General features: G+C 31.3%; 2 protein-coding genes across 2 annotated transcripts; both read right to left on the reverse strand.

Moving 5' to 3' along the window:
• On the reverse strand, positions 1-24654 carry LOC132736056 (zinc finger protein 99-like). Its single transcript, XM_060723101.1, has 6 exons — positions 24467-24654; positions 12024-12153; positions 9649-9694; positions 4993-5038; positions 3831-4784; positions 1-552 (listed from the first exon to the last, which is right to left on the reverse strand). Exons 1-6 carry the CDS (start codon positions 24636-24638, stop codon positions 35-37), a joined length of 1866 nt encoding a protein of 621 aa, XP_060579084.1. The 5' UTR covers positions 24639-24654; the 3' UTR covers positions 1-34.
• LOC132736061 (zinc finger protein 600-like) lies at positions 8447-13422 on the reverse strand. Its single transcript, XM_060723107.1, has 2 exons — positions 13392-13422; positions 8447-9694 (listed from the first exon to the last, which is right to left on the reverse strand). The coding sequence occupies exon 2, from the start codon at positions 9619-9621 to the stop codon at positions 8497-8499; it is 1125 nt and encodes a 374-aa protein (XP_060579090.1). The 5' UTR covers positions 9622-9694; positions 13392-13422; the 3' UTR covers positions 8447-8496.

The raw sequence follows: 24654 nt of genomic DNA on the forward strand, positions 1-24654 counted from the left end.
GTAAACTTTTTCTCACCAGTGTGATTTGCTGTGCTCATATGTTTTTTTTCAGCTTGCTTGCATAGAGAAATGTCCTAAAACAAATTTCACATCTATGAATCTTCTGACCGTCATGAATTGGAACATGTGCCTTTAGTTGACCTCGTTGGGTAAAAACTTTAGACCAGATTTCACATTTGTATTTCTTCTCACCAGTGTGGATTATCAAATGTGCTGTAAGGTTGCTTCTTTGGGTAAATGCTTTCTCACAAATTTCACATTTATGATTTTTCTCTCCACTGTGAATTGCCATATGCCTTTGAAGGTTACCTTTGAAATTAAATGATTTATAACATATTTCGCATGCAAAGTTCTTTACACCAGTGTGAATTGCCATGTGCCTTTGAAGATGAGACGGACTTAGAAATGCTTTGTCACAGTTATCACATTTATAATCCTTCTCACCAGTGTGAATGCGGATATGTTTTTTCAGTTCACTAAGGTAAGGAAATGATTTATCACATGTATCACATCTAAAATGTTTCTCACTGGTGTGAATCGCCATTCCCCAACGGGGAAATTTAGTGTGTATATTACCCGTCTGGCTCGGTAATATCAATTTTTTGCGGATGACAAATATCCAATCAAAAAGGGGGAAAAAATCTGGAAGGGTAATAAATATATTTTCTGTCTTGTATCCAATCTATATACTTATCCGCTTATAAGTCTGTTGAAATAAACATAAGCATTGTATAGCGTAGAATTGTTTATTTTTGAGTACCACATCCATCATTTCCAAAAGTAAAAACTTGACTAGACATGTATAAATGTATACAAAACCATGAATAGTACGTTTTACTATAAAGTCAAGTTTTTGTTTCTATACATAATGTTAGTATCAGCTTTATATATTAGGACACTTAATGATAAATTTTATCCGATATTCAAAAATGTGATTTACCGAAAAATATTGTAAAGAATTATACCTAGTTTCCCACACAATGCCGATGACTTTCTGGACTACGTAAACCTAGAATGTACTTTGAACATTTATTAGATGTACAGTCAAACCTGTGAACAAAGCTCAGACAATGTAAAGACTGAACATGGCTTTTATAGATAAGTTGTCTTTATCTTGAGGTAACAGTATTCTATTTAATCAACAAAGGTATGTGAAAGAGTTGTCTTTATGTACAGGATGATTTTTTTCGAAAATGGTCTTTACAGAAGGTTTGACTGTATCTTTTCAGTATCACTGGCTCTATCCATACCAAATATTTCCATATTCACCTCAAACAAATGAATTTTTTAAGAATTAACATCTAGTTTGTTGAAAAACCGGAAACGGCACATGGTCGAAAATATGATTCTGCATGTGTTACCATTCTTAAAGAAGATTAACTGGTTCTATTTTTCAATCGCATTTGTTGAAATCAACGAAAAAGCTTGTGACATTTTAAACAAATCATGGCCTTCGTTTTGTTAACATTTATTTTCATATACTATGTATAACAGTAACTCTAGACATTTGAAACCACACCACATATTTAGATAATATCAGCACGAGAATGAGACCGGTCAACGCAGAGAAAAACTTTTTATGCTCCCGCCATGTAATGGCCGTTGCATATAGTGTTACCCTGATCCGTCATTCCGTCCTTCCATCCTTCCGTCATTCTGTCATTCCGTCACCATCAGTTTCCGTTCATTATCTTAAGAACGGTTGCACACATTCAACTCAAATTTGACATATGGATATGTCATGAAAAAATACAGGTCAAGTTCGAATTTGGTCATGGTTCGATGATTTTTGGCAGAGTTATGCCCCTTTTACTTTGAAAATAATATGAATTTTCAGTTTCCGCTCATTATCTCCCCAACGGTACAACACATTCAACTCAAACTTGACATATGGATATGTCATGAAAAAATACAGGTCAAGTTCGAATTTGGTCATGGTTCGAAGATTTTTGGCAGAGTTATGCCCCTTTTACTTTGAAAACAATATGAAATTTTCAGTTTCCGTTCATTATCTCCCCAAAGGTACAACACATTCAACTCAAACTTGACATATGGATATGTCATGAAAAAATACAGGTCAAGTTTGAATTTGGTCATGGTTAGATGATTTTTGGCAGAGTTATGCCACTTTTACTTTGAAAACTTTAAAAGGTAAAGACTGAATAATTTCAGTGCCTTGAACATTGTATGAAAATGGTTTGTGTTAACATTGAAAAGTTTTATTAAATTAATGCACCATCTGAAATTTTGGCTGCATGCGGGGGCATCCGTGGCATGATGACACATTTCTAGTTTTCATTTATTTTATTTTAATAGATTTGTTTAAATCCTTTGCTTCCTCTTAGAAAACGTAAAACATAGAAAGTCGAGCGTTATCCCGCTCGGAGGTTGCTCTTGTAATAATTTCATAAATATAATACTTATTTAGTTAAAGCTAAAAGTTTCTTCGTGATTTATACATCAATACGTCTGACTAGGATTTGATATCAGAATGTTAAGAATACATAATTGTGGTTTTGGTATTTTCAGTTCACTGCATATAAAATAACGTTTTCTTTTATATATTCTGATGACTATCCCGACCAAACCTGTATTGTCTGTAAAAGTCATTTTTAATCTAAAGTCTATGACAACACAAAATAAAATAGAACAGAAACAGTATTACGATTTTTACAAACGACAACATTTGCCACACATTTTATTTACAAAACAATAGCTTCATGACAACAACAGAGACACAACATAAACAATAAATATGATTCATGATAATAATAAAAGAAAAAAATGAGAGAAAAAAAGTATATCTGATTATGCCAGTATATAATCAAAGGGCTGCAAGCTCTGTGGTATTTTCTGATCCCTGGAATCTAAATCGTACTGTATATCTGTATGTTTGCCTGTATAAGTTTATTTTTATGTACTATAAGTCATCTTGCAGGGCACATACGGAATTTTGCATAACTAGAGTTGCATCAAAAATAATTTATGTTCATTTTTTATGATAGCCACACTTTATCCTTGCATATCGTGTCTATTTCCTTAACAAAGACACACAAAAAAAAAAAGAAATAAAAAAATGTTGACTCGACTGGAATTCGAACTCCGGACCTCTCACACTCTAAACGAGCGCGTTACCACTGCGCTACAGAGAAGTTGTATAATCATCTACTGAATAAAATCAAGTCATTCTAAATTTAGAATTTCCATTGCATTTCGGGTTAGGGTATTTTCGAGGTATTTTGTTCAGGGTAAACCTGTTGTTTAAAATTGAAGTAAATAATTTAGCAAAAATCTTCTCGCCCAAACAGTCCACTATGTAGAAACTATATATTCAACTACTCGGCAGTCAGATTTATTTGTGTAGTATTCGGTAGAATCTAATCGACATCGCTAAAATAGCATTTTCATTGATTAAAAACATATTCATCCGCTTAATTTGTGAGTTTGCATTTATTGACAACTCTATAAGCCAACGCTACTTTAAAAGTTTGAAGGTGTATTAATTTGTTTGACACATGTAATAAAAAATTGTTCTTTCTTTTAAATTGCTGGTTTTTAAGCAGTTTTGAGTGAGAACTAATTTGCGTTGTTAGGACTGTTAGGAAATTTTGTGTTAGACCGTGGATGTTAGCTATGTATTATCTGATTTGCGATCACAAAATACAAAAACCGGTACAGGACTACTTACGAGTAACCAATGTATATTGTCATTAAATGCGACTGCAATCAGTGTCGTTGATTATTTATTTATCACTGGAATTACAATTATAGGTTACATCTCTAAGTTTATCTACTATATTACCATATTTGAGAAGTATAATTTCAATGACCAGTGTGACTCAGCATATGCGTTTTAAGGGAATCACTTCGAGAATATGATTTGTCACATATTTCACACATATACCTATTATCGCCAGTGTGAATGGCCATATGTCTTTTAAAAGCACTGCTTTGCAAAAACATTTTTTCACATATTTCACATTTATATCTCTTGATACCCATGTGAATGGTCATGTGCATGCTAAGTCCAGAATTCTGAGCAAATGATTTACCACATAGATCACATTTATATTGCTTAGTTCCAATGTGAATCTCCATATGTTTTCTGAGATCACAAATTCCATAAAAGGCTTTTTGACAAACCCCACATACATTGTTCTTTCTGCCAGTGTGAATTTTCAAATGACTTTTAAGATTACTTTTAAATCGGAATGACTTATCACAAACTCCACATGTGAAATTCTTCTCGTCTGTGTGTATTCGTAAATGGGTACTAAGGTGGTGTTTCAGAAGAAATGATTTTTCACAAATTCCACATGTAAACTTTTTCTCACCAGTGTGATTTGCTGTGCTCATATGTTTTTTCAGCTTGCTTGCATAGAGAAATGTTCTAAAACAAATTTCACACCTATGGATCATCTGACCGTCATGAACTGGAACATGTGCCTTGAGTTGACCTCGTTGGGTAAACACTTTAGAACAGATTTCACATTTGTATTTCTTCTCACCAGTGTGGATTATCAAATGTGCTGTAAGGTTGCTTCTTTGGGAAAATGCTTTCTCACAAATTTCACATTTATAGTTTTTCTCTCCACTGTGAATTGCCATATGCCTTTGAAGGTTACATTTGAAATTAAATGATTTATAACATATTTCGCATGCAAAATTCTTTACACCAGTGTGAATTGCCATGTGCATTTGAAGATGAGACGGACTTAGAAATGTTAATTTTGTCACAGTTATCACATTTATAATCCTTCTCACCAGTGTGAATGCGGATATGTTTTTTCAGTTCACTAAGGTAAGAATATGATTCATCACATGTATCACATCTAAAATGTTTCTCACTGGTGTGAATCACCATGTGTGTTTTAAGTTAACTGTCATTATAGAGAAAAGCTTATCACAAATTGCACATCAGATTCTACAGTTCTCTTCTCCGGTAATGCTCATCATTTGAATTTTCTGTTTCAATATACTAAATTTCCTTACCCGCTTTCTTGCACTCCCTACACATTTCTGCTTTACGATCAATTTCCTGTATTAAGAAAGAAAAAACATTAACCTAATTTCAAATACAAAATGTGTAACTGATCACTTTTAGAATAGTTCTTATTTATTATTATTACATTTTATTTCCCATTTTCATATATTTTTAACATAATAGATAAAATACATATAAATATAGTGTATATGCAATCACAATCATTAAATAATATAAAATAATTTAACATAGTAAATATAAGTCATGGTTTAAACATAGATTAAGCACATACATTTATGACAGGCATCATAATATATTTATACATATTTACATTATTAAATACAAAAATACACGTGACTATTTTGTAACAAAAATACTGTGACATATTTTTTTATATAATTTATTGTTTAGAATTCCATTTAAAATTAATGCTTTAACGAAACAAAAACAAACAAAAAAACTAAAAATGGATTAACATCTTTAGTACCCTTATTGTTTGATCAAATATATTTCAGTTAGTTTCTCTGACTTTTTTTAAAAAAACATCAATAGTTGTAAATGTAACAAACGTCATATGTATAATTCTCACATCAAATACAAATTACACTCCCGTGTTTTTTTTACTGGTGCAAGTAAATCAAAGGGGAGTTACTCTGTAAACAAGTTCGTAAGTATCATACTGCACTAAACAATTAATTACTTTAAATCTTTATTGCAAACTTTCGAAAGTCGAAAATCATAACAAATTTAATAATATTTCATAGCACAATTCTCTTACAAATTATGTTTTACACTTTTCAAGTAATTGGATAAAGTTGCCAATCTGTAGATAGATATAAATCCTTAAAGAAAATCAGCAAATATTCAATTAATAATAATCAAATATGAGCTAATAAATAAAACCGTAACTGATCGATTCTAAACACGTAAATCTTAAGAAAACTTACCTAATATTCTGTTTTCATCTGAATATTGCAGTTGTAAAATAGCTCTTTTTATTTATTTTCATTACATATTTTAGCGCAAATATTCAAGACTCGCCATGATGCAGCTTTGTATATCTTACATCAAGTACGTTTGTATCATGTGATATTTCCACTGCATAAGGCTGACTTTTTATACAATAACAGACTTGTAATTATCTGATTTAAATGAAATTGTTTCCGGTTAAAGTATTGAAATTGTGCTTTTGTAACATACGAGTAGATTCTCTAAATGGATAACACTTAATTAAAAGAATATTTGACACCCGGAAGTTATCAGATACATGTATAATTATAGCTGATAATTAGATTTCTATAATTTTTTTTTCATACACACCCTAAGAGATAGCATATAAGATAATGATCAATATGATAATTGTATGTAATTAACAATTACACATTTAACTGATGATCTTAATTGTTTTAAAGCAACATGCCTCCAGATGTCATGCTAATTTTCATGAAAATTTTGAAAACGAATATTTTATAGTAAAATATAACGAAGTGCACAAAAAAATAATTTACACATTACAAACGGCATTAAAAATCTACCTCAATTAACAGAACGATGTTAAAATATGATGTTAAAATATGCAAAATTAGCCCTTAATGCGAAAGTCTTTAATTCCACATTGAACATGAAGTTTTGTGAAGTGAATAAAGAAAATAATTGACGCATTGCAATAATAATAACAACAACAATCACTTTTATTTTCCAGTTAGTTTTAGAACGGTAACAACATGGCAAATAGACAATATACGTTTCAAATAATATGTGGGTTAAACATAGATCTAAGTATCATTGTTTTCATTGGGACAGTAACAAAGATTCATTTGAGAAAAGATGGTCTCGTTGCTATGAGATAGACAATAATGGAAAATTACCGTGATATATTTTATATTAGCACTTTTATTGAATTAGGCAATGATGGAAATTACTGTCAGCACAGTCGGAATATTTTTTTACTATAATCTATAAATATATGTTTATTTTTAAAGTGCAAATGGAGATTATCATCCAAGTAAATACCAAAATGAGGTCAAAATAAACATATGCAAAAATATTCCTTACAGCGTTAGTAACGCAGAAGAAATATGGTTAGTAACATTGCAAAATCAGTCATTAATCGCACATATCATGTAACTTATTAATTTAAATCTGAAATACTTTTTACTTTTCTTACAATCTTAGTACATTTTTCTCAATTTTGATTTTCTTAAAATATTTTGGCTCATTTGGAGGCATGTAGCTTTGACAATCTTAATACATTATGTACATTTTTCTCACGTTTGGTTTTTTTTTTCAGCCTTAATGTCGCCAGCTTGTTTGGACGTATCCGTCTGGAAATTGAATTAATTGTACCAGCAGGCATTAGAAAGTCCACGTGCATTGGCAATATACATGTAGTTGGTAAACGGACAGGTATTATTGGAGCATTTGTCGCTTTTTATTTACTTACATTGCCATTGCTTACGGATAGTTATTGAGTGTTCTTCTAATTTAAAAAAAAATGTTTGTGAGCAGAAACTAGCAATTTAGATTATGTTGTCACATATATTTTCCCTCTTGTATGCAATAAATTTACTTATTCCGTTTATTAGTGTGATTAAATAAAATTTAGCATTGAAAAGCGGAGAGTTATTTATTTCTGCGTACCATAACTGCAAATAATTATCCATCATGAACCCGACTAGACATGTATAAACGCGTATACGGAACCATGCATAGTTTAACATGTAAAGTCCAGTTTTTGTTTCTATACTTAATGTTGGTATCCCCGTCATATTTTAGGACACTAAATGATAAATTTTATTCAGTATTGAAAATTGTGATTTTTGAAATATGTCTAAGAAAAATTGTACCAAGCTCTCCATACAATGCAGATGAGTTTATGGATAAACGTAAACTTAATTGTACCTTGAAAATTTGTTAGATGTACAGTCAAACCTGTGAACAAAGGTCAACCAAATTATAAAATAAGTATGACCTTTATATGTAAGTGATCTTTATCTGGAAGTAAAACTAGCATATTTAATCAACATAGGTATGTGAAAGAGTACATAATTGTGGTTTTGGTATTTTCAGTTTACTGCATATAAAATAACGTTTTCTTTTAAATATTCTAATGTTTATCCCCACCAAACCTGTATTGTCTGTAAATGTCATTTTTAATGTAAAGTCTATGACAGTAAAAACACAAAATAAAATAGAACAGAAACAGTATAAAGATTTTTACAAACGCAACATTTGCCACACATTTTGTTTACAAATCAATAGCTTCATGACAACAACAGAGACACAACATAAACAATACATATATACAAATGATTCATGATAATAATAAAAGAAAAAAATGAGAGAAAAAAGTATATCAGATTATGCCAGAATATAAATACCGGTACAGGACTACTTACGAGTAATTCTTGTAACCAATGTAAATTGTCATTGAATGCGACTCCAATCAGTGTCGTTGATCATTTACATCACTGAGTTAATCTACTTTATTACTATATATGATAAGTATAACTTCAATGACCAGTGTGACTCAGCATATGCCTTTTAAGGGAATCACTTCGAGAATATGATTTATCACATATTTCACACTTAGACATTTTATCACCAGTGTGAATGGTCATATGTCTTTTAAGTTTACTGCTCTCCAAAAACATTTTATCACATATTTCACATTTATGTCTCTTGATACCCATGTGAATGGTCATGTGCTTGCGAAGTCCAGAATTCTGAGCAAATGATTTACCACAAAGATCACATTTATATTGCTTAGTTCCAATGTGAATCTCAATATGTTTTCTGAGATCACCAATTTCGTAAAAGGTTTTTTGACAAACCCCACATACATTGTTCTTTTTGCCAGTGTGAATTTTCAAATGACTTTTAAGATTACTTTTAAATCGGAATGACTTATCACAAACTCCACAAGTGAAATTCTTCTCGCCTGTGTGTATTCGTAAATGGGTACTAAGGTGGTGTTTCAGAAGAAATGATTTTTCACAAATTCCACATGTAAACTTTTTGTCACCAGTGTGATTTGCAGTGCTTATATGTTTTTGCAGTCTGCTTGCATATGGGAATGTTCTAAAACAAATTTCACATTTATGAATCTTCTGACCGGCATGTGTTGGAATATGTGCCTTGAGTTGACCTCGTTGGGTAAATAATTTAGAACAAATTTCACATTTGTATTTCTTCTCACCTGTGTGGATTATCAAATGCACTGTAAGGTAGTCTCTATGGGCAAATGCTTTATCACAAATTTCACATTTATGTTTTTTCTCGCCACTGTGAATTATCAGCATATGCCTTTTTAGATTACTTTTGATACTAAAAGATTTATCACATATTTCGCATGCAAAGTTCTTTACACCATTGTGAATTGACATGTGCCTTTGAAGATAAGACGGACTAAGAAATGTTTTGTCACAATTAATACATTTATAATCCTTCTCAGCAGTGTGCATGCGGATATGTCTTTTCAGTTCACTAAGGTAAGGAAATGTTTTATCACATGTATCACATCTAAAATGTTTCTCACTGGTGTGAATCGCCATGTGTGTTTTAAGTTGACTGTCGTTAGAGAAAAGCTTATCACAAATTTTACATCTACAGTTCTCCTCTCCGATTATGCTCATCATTTCTGTTTCAATATACTATTTCCTTACCCGCTTTCTTGCACTCCCTACACATTTCTGCATTACGATCAATTTCCTGTATTAAGAAAGAAAAACATTAATCTAATTTCAAATACATGTACAAAATGTGTAACTGATCACTTTTAGAAAAGTTCTTATTCACGGTAGGGAATCACGTGACTTTTACGGTTACGCGTACAGACAATATGGCGGCCTAAAAACCTCGCTTCACATGTGTTTTTCAGGTTATTCTTTATTATATCCCTTTTACTTACATACGAGACCTGTTGCAGCCTACGCGGAATAAAGAATTGTTGCCGCCTATACCTTAGTTTCCACCCCTGTGCTCATAGCTTTTACAAACACTCAAACATTCAACAGAAATTTTCAATGTGAACAATTATATTTCGGGTAACATTCACGCAAAATTTGTATTTTTTATGAATTTGATTAAACTACGTCAGTTAGCAAAGAGAAAATGTTCATATAATTTCTTTATTTGAAAATGTAAATATTAGGCATGTTAAATATTGACAGGTCATTTTCTATTCCATTACACGAGAGAAAAATGATTTGGGTAACTCCCACGCATACTTTTATTGTTGATAACTCCCACGCAATATTTTATGTGCAGGCAATATCTATGCAGGTTATAGCCTAGATATTGATTGAAAAAAATCATGATTGATGCATTTAGCATCAAACTTTCATAGAATTTTGAATAATATTAAAAATACCGCCAATAGGTTCTTGATAAAAGTATCCCAGCAGACACATCAACGGTGAACAACGTTGAAGTATGGTCAGATTTCAACGTTGAAATAACGTTAGATTTATGTTCGAATTTGAAAGTTTAAAAAAACGTTGAAGTTCAACGTTGGCACAACGTTGAAGTTTCAATGTCATTTCAACATACTTTAATTCTAATATAAAGCAAAGTACTGTAACAGAGTTGAACAAAAAAATCAAGACACTTTTAAATACTTCAGCTATTTTATTTCAAAACAGTTTACTACAGTTCAAGTGTAGCTTAAATTCAAACGATTTAAGAAGTCCTTTTAGTTTAACAATTAAGCTACAATCTGTTCCAATCTACCACTAGTACTTCTTCTAGAGCTCTCTGGGTATGTCTCAAGTGTTTCATGATGGTGTTTGAATACTTCTACTGCTTCTGCAAATAAAATAAGAAGTTACTAGTTGACTACTAGTTGACTTGGTCAATCTCAAATTATATATAATTAATCAACTTAGTGATTTGTTTTATCTTAAAATGCTTATCTTTTCGTAATAAAAAAGCATAGAAATTAAGATACAGCTGAAGTTTCATATTGACAGTAAATTATGTACAAAAAACAACAAAAACTTTTTAAAAAGAAGCTATTTAAGTCTGACCTATGATTGGTAAGAAAAACTGCTCCCATCAGTTACGTCAGCATTTTCACAAGAACAGTCCTTTCCATGTTAAATTTATGGTATAGAAGCTACAGCTGTAATACTCTTAATTTCAGCCAGGACCAGGATCTAGAATATAAAATAGACTTATTATTCCCTATAAATTCATGGCAATTAAACTTAAAATTTAACACTCATCTTTATTATTTAACCTCAAACAGTTTAATCAATATTTGTTTTGATAATGCAATGGATTTAATGTATTTTTCAAACTTATTCACATTTAATTTTACTATCACTAAGATATAAAATGAATACAGCTAAATTGACGAATCGTCTTGGGACGTAAATTATATGGGGCGAACAACACTTCATCTACTTATAGGTTACAATAATATGAAAAATAAATTTCAAAAAGGCATGGCTTGTAAAATCATAAATTGCCAAGGACACCAATAACTTCGCGTAAGGCCTACCAAACCCAAATCATTCAATTAGGTCGCGTTTTGATACAAAAGTCTAAAATATTAGAAGGAGGTTTTGTATTTCTGTTTTTATAAGTAAAATTACAGTTGTCATTTTTATAGTTTGCAGATATTGAAGGTTCCAGCTCGGTTATTGTTTGTGACAAATGTGGAAAATATTTCATTTACGGATAGGTCTCAATTAATGTTCACATAAACAGTCCACTCGGCACAGGACCTTATAATGTTGTGGTAAAACATTTTATAGCCCAGCAAATCGGAAACGTTACGGGTTTTACTGTTGATATTTAGGTGACATTCAAACATAAGTCCTCTATATTTTATTACCTAGTTTGTAAAATAAAAGACCCATTCTAATATTCTTTAGGTTTTATTTTTTTATGCTTTAGATTAAAAAAAACACAACATAATAATGTTAAATACAGATACTAATTTGAAAAAAAGTTGGTTACATAAAAGACTAAGTGATATTTAATGACTTGAATGTCTTTAAAATCTTAATATAACGAATAACATAAAATGCCATACCTGTCACGTTTCGACTTGCCACAACATTTACAAGGTCCTGTGCCCAGTAGCCAGTTTATGTGGTCATTAAGACAAATGTTGTCCAACATTATCCACATGTAAACAATATCCGAGCTGGAACCGTCCATATCTGCAAACTATGAAAATTGACAACTGTAATTGTGCTTAAACTGAAATCGACCTCCTTCTTATATTTGAGACTTGTATTTTAATTTCTGCGATAAATTCATCTATATCAAAACTTCATTTAATATATTTACGTGAGTATGTATTCTGCTATCCATAGAGGCTTCATTCTATCCATGACCTTTTGGCGGTATTTTTAATATTATTCAAAATTCTTTGAACGTTTAAGGCTAAATGCATCAATCATGATTTTGTCCAATCAATATCTAGGCTATAACCTGCATAGATATTGCTTACCCATAAAATATTGCGTGGGAGTTATCAACAATAAAAGTATGCGTGGGAGTTACCCAAATCATTTTTCTCTCATTAATTGGAATAGAAAATGACCAGTCAACATTTAACATGCCTAATATTTACATTTTCAAATAAAGAAATTATATGAACATTTTCTCATTGCTAACTCGACGTAGTTTAATCAAATTCATAAAAAATACAAATTTTGCGTGAATGTTACCCGAAATATAATTGTTCACATTGAAAATTTCTTTTGAATATTTGAGTGTTTGTGAAAGCTATGAGCACAGGGGTGGAAACTAAGGTATAGGCGGCAACAATTCTTTATTCCGCGTAGGCTGCAACAGGTCTCGTATGTAAGTAAAAGGGATATAATAAAGAATTACCTGAAAAACACATGTGAAGCGAGGTTTTTAGGCCGCCATATTGTCTGTACGCGTAACCGTAAAAGTCACGTGATTCCCTACCGTGTTATTTATTATTATTACATTTTATTTCCCATTTTCATATATTTTTAACACAATAGAAAAAATACATATAAATATAGTGTATATGCAATCACAATCATTAACTGTTATAAAATAATTAAACATAGTAAATGTAAGTCATGGTTTAAACATAGATTATGGCAGGCATCATAATATAATTATACATATTTACATTATTAAATACAAAAATACACGTGATTATTTTGTAACAAAAATACTGTGAGATATTTTTATATAATCTATTGTTTAAAATTCCATTTAAAATTAATGCTTTAACGAAACGAAAACAAAAATACTAAAAATGGATCAACATCTTAAGTACAGTACCCTTATTGTTTGATCTATCAAAATTTGTGAAATATATTTCAGTTAGTTTCTCTGACTTTTTTTCTCCGTTTAAAAAAAAAAAACATTAATAGTTGTACAATGTAACAAACGTCGTATGTATAATTCTCACATCAAATACAAATTACACTCCTCGCTTTTTGCGACGGACGCGCCCTCAGGCGCGTTCAGAGCTAAGACATCTACACATGGGATTTCGTCTGCTACAATCGCGAAAAGTGTCCTCAACCAATTAACAGCCCAAGAAATAGTACATGAATTTTATCCTTAAAAACTCCGATACTTTGTCGGGATATCTTAAAATCTTCCATATTTAGCCTTTTCGATTTCAATATTAGTTATCCAAGTTAAAATATAAACGTAAATGATTGATAAAAACGTTGTAGTCCCGTAGTATTATTGCGCAATATGCAAATTACTGCCGAAACCATTTACCGCTGTCGAAAAAGTAGGACAGCAAATTATACTATAATAAAGGTGTAAGCTCTGAGTTCCAAGAAATTATTAGTAGGAAATAAATATTTCTACATTATACGAAACATTATTATTAACAAATCAAAAGTTTTTCGTGACTCTAGAATAACTCGCGCATTAATAAAAGAAGAACTAATTTCGTGACTCATACCGCGGGTTTAGCTGAATATTCAGCAGTTATTAATAAATTAGATACAGTACAATGGTTAGTATAAATATCTATTTTTGAAAATGCATGTAACAAGAGGGTTTTTCAACACTTTACCACCATGTAGTCTTTCATTGTAATCTTTATTGAAGGAAGTTATAATATCAGTTCTACTTCCGATTCTTGTGGTTTGTTTACATATTTTTCTAGGTCACGATATGAGTTAACCTTCGCTATTCTAAAAATAGATTCTGCTGCACCTGTGCTGATTTTCGGACAGGCGATTAGTGCATGTAATAAACCAGCGGATACTTACTTTGTTTACATGCCATGCAATACTTTTTTTAAAAATTCTATACAATCGTAAGAAGCAAGAAGCAAACAAGTTGATTGTTTGCTTGTTTGTTTCATTTTACGCCTTTTTCCAACAGTATTTCAGTCATATAGGCGGGTAGTTTCCTAACCATCGTTCCTGGAGAGTTACACCAGTACTAGACTACCTTCCTCCGCGCTAAACTACCAAAGCATCTCCCGGGGATCGAACCCACGCCAGAGAGGTAACTTGATTAGAAGTCATCGACTCTAACCCCTCGACCACGGAGGCGGCTGCAAACAAGTTGAAAATGGAATTTAGTGTGAACATGAAAAAACAACTAAACACCGTAGTGCTTAAGTGACATTTAAATTAAAATAAAAACGATGTGCTCTAGCTGGCCCTTGTAAATAAAAAAAATCTTAAAAAATACACTATTAATTGCTGATGATTTTAACCAAAAATATTTTTAATGAGACATATCCAAGAGAAATAAAAATACAAATGACTTATATTTTATTGTCTTTATGTCCACTATGTTATAACACAAAGCAATTCTAAATAACATTCTCACATGTATAATATATTATGCTTGAAGATTATTTGCATGGTTTTATTTTAGAAATATTTCGTTGACAGTTTTTTTTCTATTTACATATCATTTCTTGGAATAAATCGATAAGAACACTGATTTGCAAGTTTGACCAGAGTTTTTAGGCATAAATTTCATTCTGTATTTAAATGCTTGAAAGTAAAAAGTCTGAATTATATCAGATTGGGACACAAAATATATAGCTCTAAAAATCTCGAACTTGTATGGAACAAATTTTCTCTGTTATATATTTTGTGTTTTATTTTTTTTTTTTTTTTTTTTTCTAAAAAAAAAAGCCTAATGTCTCTCCGGTTGCATGTCCGTCGCATTCAGTGCTGCAGCACTTTCATTTTACTGGAGCAAGGTAATCAAAGGGGAGTTACTCTGTAAACAAGTTCGTAAGTATCATACTGCACTAAACAATTAATACATTTAATCTTTATTGCAAACTTTCGAAAGTCGAAAATCATAACAAATTCAATAATATTTCATAGCACAATTCTCTTACAAATTATGCTTTACACTTTTCAGGTAATTGGATAAAGTTGCCAATATGTAGATAGATAGATATCCTTAAAGAAATCAGCAAATATTCAATTAATAAGAATCAAATATGAGCTAATAAATAAAACCGTAACTGATCGATTCTAAACACGTAAATCTTAAGAAAACTTACCTAATATTCTGTTTTCATCTGAACATTTGCAGTTGTAAGATAGATCATTTTATTTATTTTCATTACATATTTTAGCGCAAATATTCAAGCTAGACTCCTCAATGATGTAGCTTTGTATATCTTACATCAAGTACGTTTGTATCATGTCATATTTCCACTGGATAAGGCTGTCTTTTTATACAATAACAGACTTGTAATTATCTGCTTTAAATGAAATTGTTTCCGGTTAAAGTATTGAAATTGTGCTTTTGTAGCATACGAGTAGATTCTCTAAATGGATAACACATAATCAAAAGAATATTTGACACCCGGAAGTTATCAGACACATGTATATAATTAACTGATAATTGAGTTCTATATATATTTTTTCATACACACCCTAAGAGATAGCATATAAGATAATGATCAATATGATAATTGTATGTAATTAACAATTACACATTTAACTGATGATCTTAATTGTTTTAAAGCAACATGCCTCCAGATGTCATGCTAATTTTCATGAACATTTCGAAAACGAATTTTTTATAGTAAAATATAACGAAGGTATAGATATTTTAGACAAACTTTTAGAAATATTGTTCAACATATTTTAAATGGGTTGTTTTCCCAAATCATGGTCACAGGGAGTTGTTATACCTGTTTTTAAAAAAGGCGATTCTAGTGAACCTACTAATTATAGAGGTATAACACTAATCAGCTGTTTTGCAAAATTATTTACTGTTGTTATTAACGAGCGTTTAAAAAAGTGGGCTGATACTAATGATATACTCACTGATGCACAATTTGGTTTTAAATGTTACTATAGCACAGTAGACGCTATATTTCTCCTTCATGTTTTTATAGAACGACAATTAAAACAAAAAAAAAGAAATAATATTGCTGTTTTGTTGATCTTATGAAATGCTTTGATTCTAGTTACAGAAATGCTTTATGGGTAAAACTGATAAAACATGGTGTAAATGGACGCTTATTTTGTGTAATAAGGTCTCTGTATGAAGATGTTACATTATGTGTACGTAATATGGATTCATTGTCTGCTTTTTCAAATGTGATGTTGGATTACTGCAAGGGGAGATAATTTCTCCGATACTTTTCTCATTATTTGTAAATGATATTGAGTTGTTTTTACAAAAAAATGATAGTTAATAAAACGAATGTTCTTGTTTTTAAAAAAGGTGGAATGGCCAATGTAAATAATTGACGCATTGCAATAATAATAACAACAACAATCACTTTTATTTTCCAGTTAGTTTTAGAACGGTAATAACATGACATATATAGATAATATACGTTTCAAATAGTATGTGAGTTAAACATAGATCTAAGTATCATTGTTTTCATTGGGACAGTAACAAAGCTTTATATGAGAAAACATGGTCTCGTGGCTATGAGTTAGACAATAATGGAAAATTACCGTGATATATTTTATATTAGCATTTTTATTGAGTTAGGCCTACAATGATGGAAATTACTGTCAGCACAGTCGGACTATTCTTTTACTATAATCTATAAATATATATTTATTTTTAAAGTGCAAATGGAGATTATCATCCAAGTAAATACCAAAAGGAGGCCAAAATAAACATATGCAAAAATATTCCTTACAGCGTTAGTAACGCAGAAGAAATGTGGTTAGTAACATTGCAAAATCAGTCATTAATCGCAACATATCATGTAAATCTGAAATACTTTTTACTTTTCTTACAATCTTAGTACATTTTTTCTCAATTTTGATTTTCTTAAGATATTTTGAATCATTTGGAGGCATGTAGCTTTGACAATCTTAATACATTTTGTACATTTTTCTCACGTTTGGTTTTTTCTTTAGCATTAATGTCGCCAGCTTGTTTGGACGTATCCGTCTGGAAATTGAATTAATTGTATCAGCAGGCACTAGAAAGTCCACCTGCATTGGCAATATACTTGTAGTTGGTAAACGGACAGGTATTGTTGGAGCATTTGTCGTTTTTTATTTACTTCCGTTGACGTTACTTACGGACAGTTATTGAATGTTCTTCTAATTTAAAAAAAAAAACGTTTGTGAGCAGAAACTAGGAATTTAGATTATGTTGTCACATATATTTTGACTCTTGTATGCAATAAATATAATTATTCCGCTTATTAGTGTGATTAAATATACTTTAATTAGCATTGTAAAGCGGAGAGTTATTTATTTCTAGGTACCATAACTGCAAATAATTATCCATCATGAACCCGACTAGACATGTATAAACGTATACGAAACCATGCATAGTTTAACATGTAAAGTCCAGTTTTTGTTTCTATGCTTAATGTTGGTATCCCCGTCATATTTAGGACACTTAATGATAAATTTTCTCCAATATTCAAAATTGTGATTTTTGAAATATGTCTAAAAATAATTATACCAAGCTCCCCATACAATGCAGATGAGTTTATGGATTAACGAAAACTAAATTGTACCTTGAATATTTGTTAGATGTACAGTCAAACCTGTGAACAAAATTGTGATTTTTGAAATATATTCAAAAGAACTTAGCACCCCATACAATGCACAGTGTCTATTCTAGCATTTGAAAAACAGGGGGGATTTTTTTTTTTCGAAAAGTCAGAATTTACATTTGTTGATTTTTCCCCTTCTTTCTCTGCCTCTGCCTCTGGAAAAGTAGGAGGGGGGGGGTTCTCAAAAATAGGGATGAATCCCCCATCGCCCCTTATAGAATAGACACTGAGTGCAGATGAGTTTATGGTTTAACGTAAACTTAATTGTACCTCGAAAATGTATTAGGTGTACAGTCAAACTTGTGAGCAAAGGTCAACCAAATTATAAAATGAACATGACCTTTATAATGTAAGTGATCTTTATCTGGAGGTAAAACTAGCATATTTAATCAACATAGGTATGTGAAAGAGTGGTCTTTATGTTCAGGATGATCTTGATTCCTTCAGCTTTAATGTCGCCAGCTTGTTTGGACTTATCCGTCTAGAAAGTGAATTACTTGTATCAACAGACATTAGAAAGTACAAGTGCATTGGCAGTAGAGTAGGTTAACGGACATGTAATAAATTTGAACATTTCTCGCTTTTTATTTATTTACATAGCCGTTGCTAATTATAAGGCATAGTGCTTGAGTGTTCTCCTAATTTCAATACAAATGTTTGTGAGCAGAAACTGGGAATTTTGATAGTGTTGTCAACTTGTCACATTATATGTTATTTTGGTTTTGGAGTGATATATGTGGATATATCATGTATATTTCCTGTCAAGATTTTATATCACCCGAGCCGTAAGGCTCGGTGATATTTTATCTTGGCAGGTTATTATAACTTATATCCTGTTTCTCGTATTCTCGGGGGTTATGTATATATAAGGACTAAACTTGGTTGCATAATATTTAAAAAACATTTTGTTACAGTATTTTTAGCCTGATACACAGAGAAATACCTTATAAACAAAATATAAAGAAAGAAAGATCGTAACTGTAAGCAAAACTAAACATATTTCTGCTTGTATATACTGACCTTCACCCTCTATGTGAAGCAGGTGCTTTCTCGTATTCTCGTGGAATTTGATTGGTTGTTAAGGCTGGTCGCTATATGATGATTTTATTCTACATACCAGTTCAAATCATTAGTGCAACTCCTAATTAAGTGTTAAATGACCTAAATCTGTAATTTTATTGTGTTTTAATAGCAGCTTGGCAGGCCATATCAAACTTTTAGGATCATATTGACGCCTCTTTGGTACCAACTGATTTTGATTGTTCCAAAAATAGTTTGAACTCAATTTAGTGTTGTAATTTACATAATCTCTCTAATATATATTAAGTTTACGTTTATTTATTAGTTACTTATTAGTTATATGAGCATAAAACAATAATTACTACTGTTTTCCATTGCAGTTGTCAAAAATGAAATGTGTTTAGGACAAACAATGTTTCATTATTGGTTTCTAATTGGAGTTCATATCTTTTTTATACTATCTATTCGTGGAACAAATATTTTGAGCTGTATTGTATAAATAGTAGTGTGAGACCGTCATTTGATGCGTCTTGCGTCAGAGACCCGCTGCAGGTTTCTGCAACATGGAAAAATCTAGAAAAGTGATGATTTTTTGGGGGGGGGGAATTGATAAATTTAATGTTTATTCTCTGGATTTTACGATGATTTCCACAGTTATTTTGGTTTTTTTTTCTGTTTTTGTCGCATTTCTTTTATTTTTTTAATGGAGAGGAAAATGCTCTGCTAAATAGACATGTTTTCGGATATCGACGGAAGTCGCGAGCGTCGCTTGCATCCGTTTTAATTATTCCACGAGAATACGAGAAACCCCGAGAATACGAGAAACAGGGATATATCCACATAATTATATCACTCCAAAACCAAAATAATAATTTTATTACCCTTCCCCTGCCGAGTTAAGACGATTTTAATATAAATCATTGCTACTTCAAATGAAACGTCGAAATAAGATTCCTTTTAGGGTACCCCTTCTCCAAAACATGACGTCACATAAATACATGACGTATTTCTTTCGAAACTAACGAATGTAAACAAGAGAAAAGGAGTAGTCTGTTGAACGCACTTTTTTGGAATTAATTTCAAGCTTTCACAAGGTCATACTGATGAGAATATGTATCATTTCTCTATTTTGGTAAATATTTATCATTTGACAGTGAAAAGGTGCTTGTAAATCGGAATTTACATCGCGTAAAATCAACCCGTACGCGCATCGCTACAGCGCATGTTGTTTACAATGTAGGGTACCCAACGGGGAAATTTAGTGTATATATTACCCGCCTGGCTCGGTAATATCAATTTCTTTCGGATGACCAATATCCAATCAAAAAGTAGGAAAAAATCTGGAAGGGTAATAAATATATTTTCTGTCTTGTATCCAATCTATATACTTATCCGCTTATTATAAGTCTGTTAAAATAAACTTAAGCATTGTATAGCGTAGGATTATTTATTTTTGCGTACCATATCCATCATTTTCAAAAGTAAGAACTTGACTAGACATGTATAAACGTATACAAAACCATGAATAGTACGTTTTACATGTAAAGTCAAGTTTTTGTTTCTATACATAATGTTGGTATCCGCGTTATATATTAAGACACTTAATGATAAATTTCATTCGATATTCAAAAATGTGATTTACCGAAAAATATTTTAAAGAATTATACCAAGCTTCCCACACAATGCCGATGAGTTTCTGGATTACGTAAACCTAGAATGTACCTTGAACATTTGTTAGATGTACAGTCACACCTGTGAACAAAGCTCAGCCAATGTTAAGACTAAACCTGACTTTTATTGATAAGTTGTCTTTATCTTGAGGTAACAATATTCTATTCAATCAACAAAGGTGTGTAAAAGAGTGGTCTTTATGTACAGGATGATTTATTTCGGAAGTTGTCTTTACTGCCGGTTTGACTGTATCTTCTCAGTATCACTGGCTCTATCCATACCAAATATTTCTGATAAAACCTCAAACAAATGAATCTTTAAAGAATGTGTTCATCTAGTTAGTTGAAAAACCGGAAACGGCACATGTTTAACTAGCTCTATTTTATAATGTTTATGTAAAAATGCGCGAAAGTGCTTCTGACATTTTAAACAAATCATGGTCTTCGTTTTGTTAACATTCATTTTCATATACCATGTATAACAGTAATTCTGGACATTCGAAACCACACCATATATCCAGATAGTATCAGCGCGAGAATGATACCGGTCAACGCAGAGAAAAACTTTTTTCATTTACTTTATTTTAATAGATTTGTTTAAACCCTTTGCTTCCTCTTAGAAAAAAGTAAAACATAGAAAGTCGAGCGTTATCCCGCTCGGAGGTTGCTCTTGTTATACTTTCATATATATTATACTTATTTAGTTAAAATTAAATCTTTCTTGGCGATTTAAACGTGAGAACGTTAAGAATACATTAATTGTGGTTTTGATATTTTCAGTTCACTGCAAATAAAATAACGTTTTCCCTTATATATTCTAATGATATACCCCACGAACTTGTAGTGTCTGTTAATGTCATTGTAAATGTTAAGTATATGAGAGTAAAAAAAGAACAGAAACTACAACATCTTCAACACAACAAAAATGATAACAAGAATTGTCGGAGGACAGTAAGGCTCGACTATTTGAAAAAGTTGTCACAATGGTATTTTATTGAGTATAATAATGCTTACCTATGAATACATAAAATTGACCGAAAAAGTACAAAGGCTTGTTATTAAGATGTTTTATCAAGTAGATCATTGCTTTATTATTATTAACGCATAAAATTGTCCCAAAAAGGTACAAACCCTTCAGTAGTTATGGAGATAACAGCTTACAAGCAAAACTTTACCATGAATTTCTAAAGGGAGAAAAATCAGCCCAAACGCAAGATAGAATTATGGATCTTGGGTCAGTGACCTACAATTATGACCCTAAATGCATATGTGAAGTTTTATATAAATATATTTGAAGTATGAAGTTGATACCTTAAGAAACAAGCAATTATCATAGTATTGCAAGCAATCATTAAGTCCCCTACCGGTTAGTACCCCAGCAACATTCTGATGGGCCATTGGCCATTCAATTTTACCAGTGAATGAATGACATGAATTAACTTAAATCTTTTGAGTTCTAAGTTTGTCTATATCACAGTAATGTGTTAAGTTTCCCTGCCTTGTAAGGAAATTATGTTAATACAACCTTGTCATACTATTACGATGTGGGATTTAAAAGTAAATCCTTTAAGAATAAAGAAGTTGGAGTGAAAAATACAAATATCTCGCAAAAAATCTAAGTTCAAGGGGGACATAATTCTGGAAATAGTCTTGCTAGAGTATTTAATCTTCTCAAAAATGTTGAATGATAATAAGAAACATATATATGAAGTTTGAAGTAGATACATTAGGAAATAAAGAAGTTATTTAAAAAGGACAACTTTTTTTTATTAAAATTCTAAGTTCAAGGGAGGTAGTACTGATAATTTTTGTGCTAGAGTTGTAAACCTTGTCACATATGATGTGGTTGATGACCAGAAACTTATATTTAAAGTTTGAAGTAAACATCTTAAGAAATAAAGAACTTATAGTGAAAAAGCTGAAAAAATTAAATAAGAAATCTTGAAATTCAGAATATTTGTTGCCATAGCAACCAGAATTTTTAACATAGGAAGAAAGGAAAAAGATGAGCAAAATCTCCAGACTGCCATCTACCTATATTTCAAGTTTCATAAAAAATATTTTCAATACTTATTGAGTTATCACTGGATCCAGTTTATGTGTTAAATTTGCCATATTTTCAGACTATTTGTTGCCATATCAACCAGAATTTTCAACATAGGAAGAAAAAAACAAGAAGTGCATAGTTTCCATACTGCCATCTATTCATATATCAAGTTTCATAAAAAATATTTTCAGTACTTTTTGCGTTATCGCGGGATCTAGTTTTGTGGACGGACGGACGGACTGACAGACAGACGGACAGACAGACAGGCAGACGGACGGAGGGTAAACCTGAAGTCCCCTCCGGTTAAACCGGTAGGGGACTTATAAAGAAGTAACAGTAAATAACAGTGTTATAAGGAAAATTATAAGTTCAAGGGGAGATAAATCTGAAAATATTGGTGCTAGAGTTATGAACCTTGTCACATAACATGTGGTTAATGATAAGGTACATATATTTTCTCTATATACTTCGTTTAGTCGAGCTAAAATGATTTCTTTAATTATTACTCATCTATCAGCCTGCCTAGCAATACACAGATGGAACATCACATCTTCCTTGTCTCATTAATAACTTTGGAAGAAAAAAAGCATTGGTGTGAGTCACTTGTTAGGGACCTTGACCTTGGTCAGAAGATGACCCCTATTGTTTTTTAGGTCAGTAGGTTAAAATCAACATGGCCTTGATAACAAAAATGGATTATATTATCAAGCAATATATACTTCAGTGCTTTCGGTGCTTTGATTTGTTTCTAAACTTAATGTATCAGGAAGGTAAATGATAAAACTTACCAAATATTCAAAATTGTGATTTCCGAAATACGTTTAAAAGAATTATACCAAGCTCCTCATACAATGCAGATGAGATTATGGATTTACGTAAAACTAAATGTACATTGAAAATTTGTTTGATGTACAGTCAAACCTGTGAATAAAGGTCAACCAAAGGAGAGACTAAACATGGCCTTAATAAGTAAGTGGTCTTAATCTGGAGGTAAAAATATTCTTTTTAATCAACAAAGGTTCATCGAAGAGTGGTATTTATGTACAGGGTGATTTTTATTCGGAGGTCGTCTTTACTGCAGGTTTGACTGTATCATTTCAGTTTCAGTGGCTCTATTCGTACCAAATATTTCTGATCAGAAATTCCGTATTTGCCCAATTAGACATGGACCAAATTATCTTTTAAGAATGGCTTTTGTTATAGTTTTACATATTAGTAGAATTAAAAGCATTCTTAGTGATTTAAACATCATTAAGTTTGAATAGGATTTGATATCTGAACGTTAAGAATACGTAATGTGGTTTAGTAATTTCAGGTCACTGCATATATAGAATAGCAATTTCCCTTATATACTCTTTAAACAGTTAAAGATAACCCCGCGATCTTGAATTGTCTGTAAGTATCATTTTAAATGTAAAGTCTATGACAGTAACAAAACAAAATGAAAAAGAACAGAAACTGTATTAAGAATTTTACAAACTAAAACATCTGCAACTGAACACAAACAAAAACTTCTTTACAACAAAAGAGTCACAACAGAAACAATACATATATACAATTGATTCATGATAGTTATCAAAGAAACAAAAATAAGGGAAATAAATATATATGTATGAATAATATTTGTAACCAATGTTTCTTGTCATTGAATGCGTCTCCAACCAGCGTCGTTGATTTATTTATTTATCACTGGAATCACAACTAGTTACATAACTGAATTTATCTACTATATTTAAATATCTTAGAAGTTTAACTTTAATGGCCATTGTGACTCAACATATGCTTTTTAATGGAATCACCTCGAGAATGTGATTTGTCACATATTTCACACTTAGACATTTTATCGCAAGTGTGAATGGTCATATGGCGTTTAAGAGCACTGCTTTGCAAAAACATTTTATCACATATTTCACACTGATGTCTCTTAATACCCATGTGAATGTTATGTGAT

The sequence above is a fragment of the Ruditapes philippinarum genome, unplaced genomic scaffold (assembly GCF_026571515.1).
Source record: "Ruditapes philippinarum isolate M1 unplaced genomic scaffold, ASM2657151v2 ctg4175_1_1_1_1, whole genome shotgun sequence".
NCBI lineage: Eukaryota > Metazoa > Mollusca > Bivalvia > Venerida > Veneridae > Ruditapes > Ruditapes philippinarum.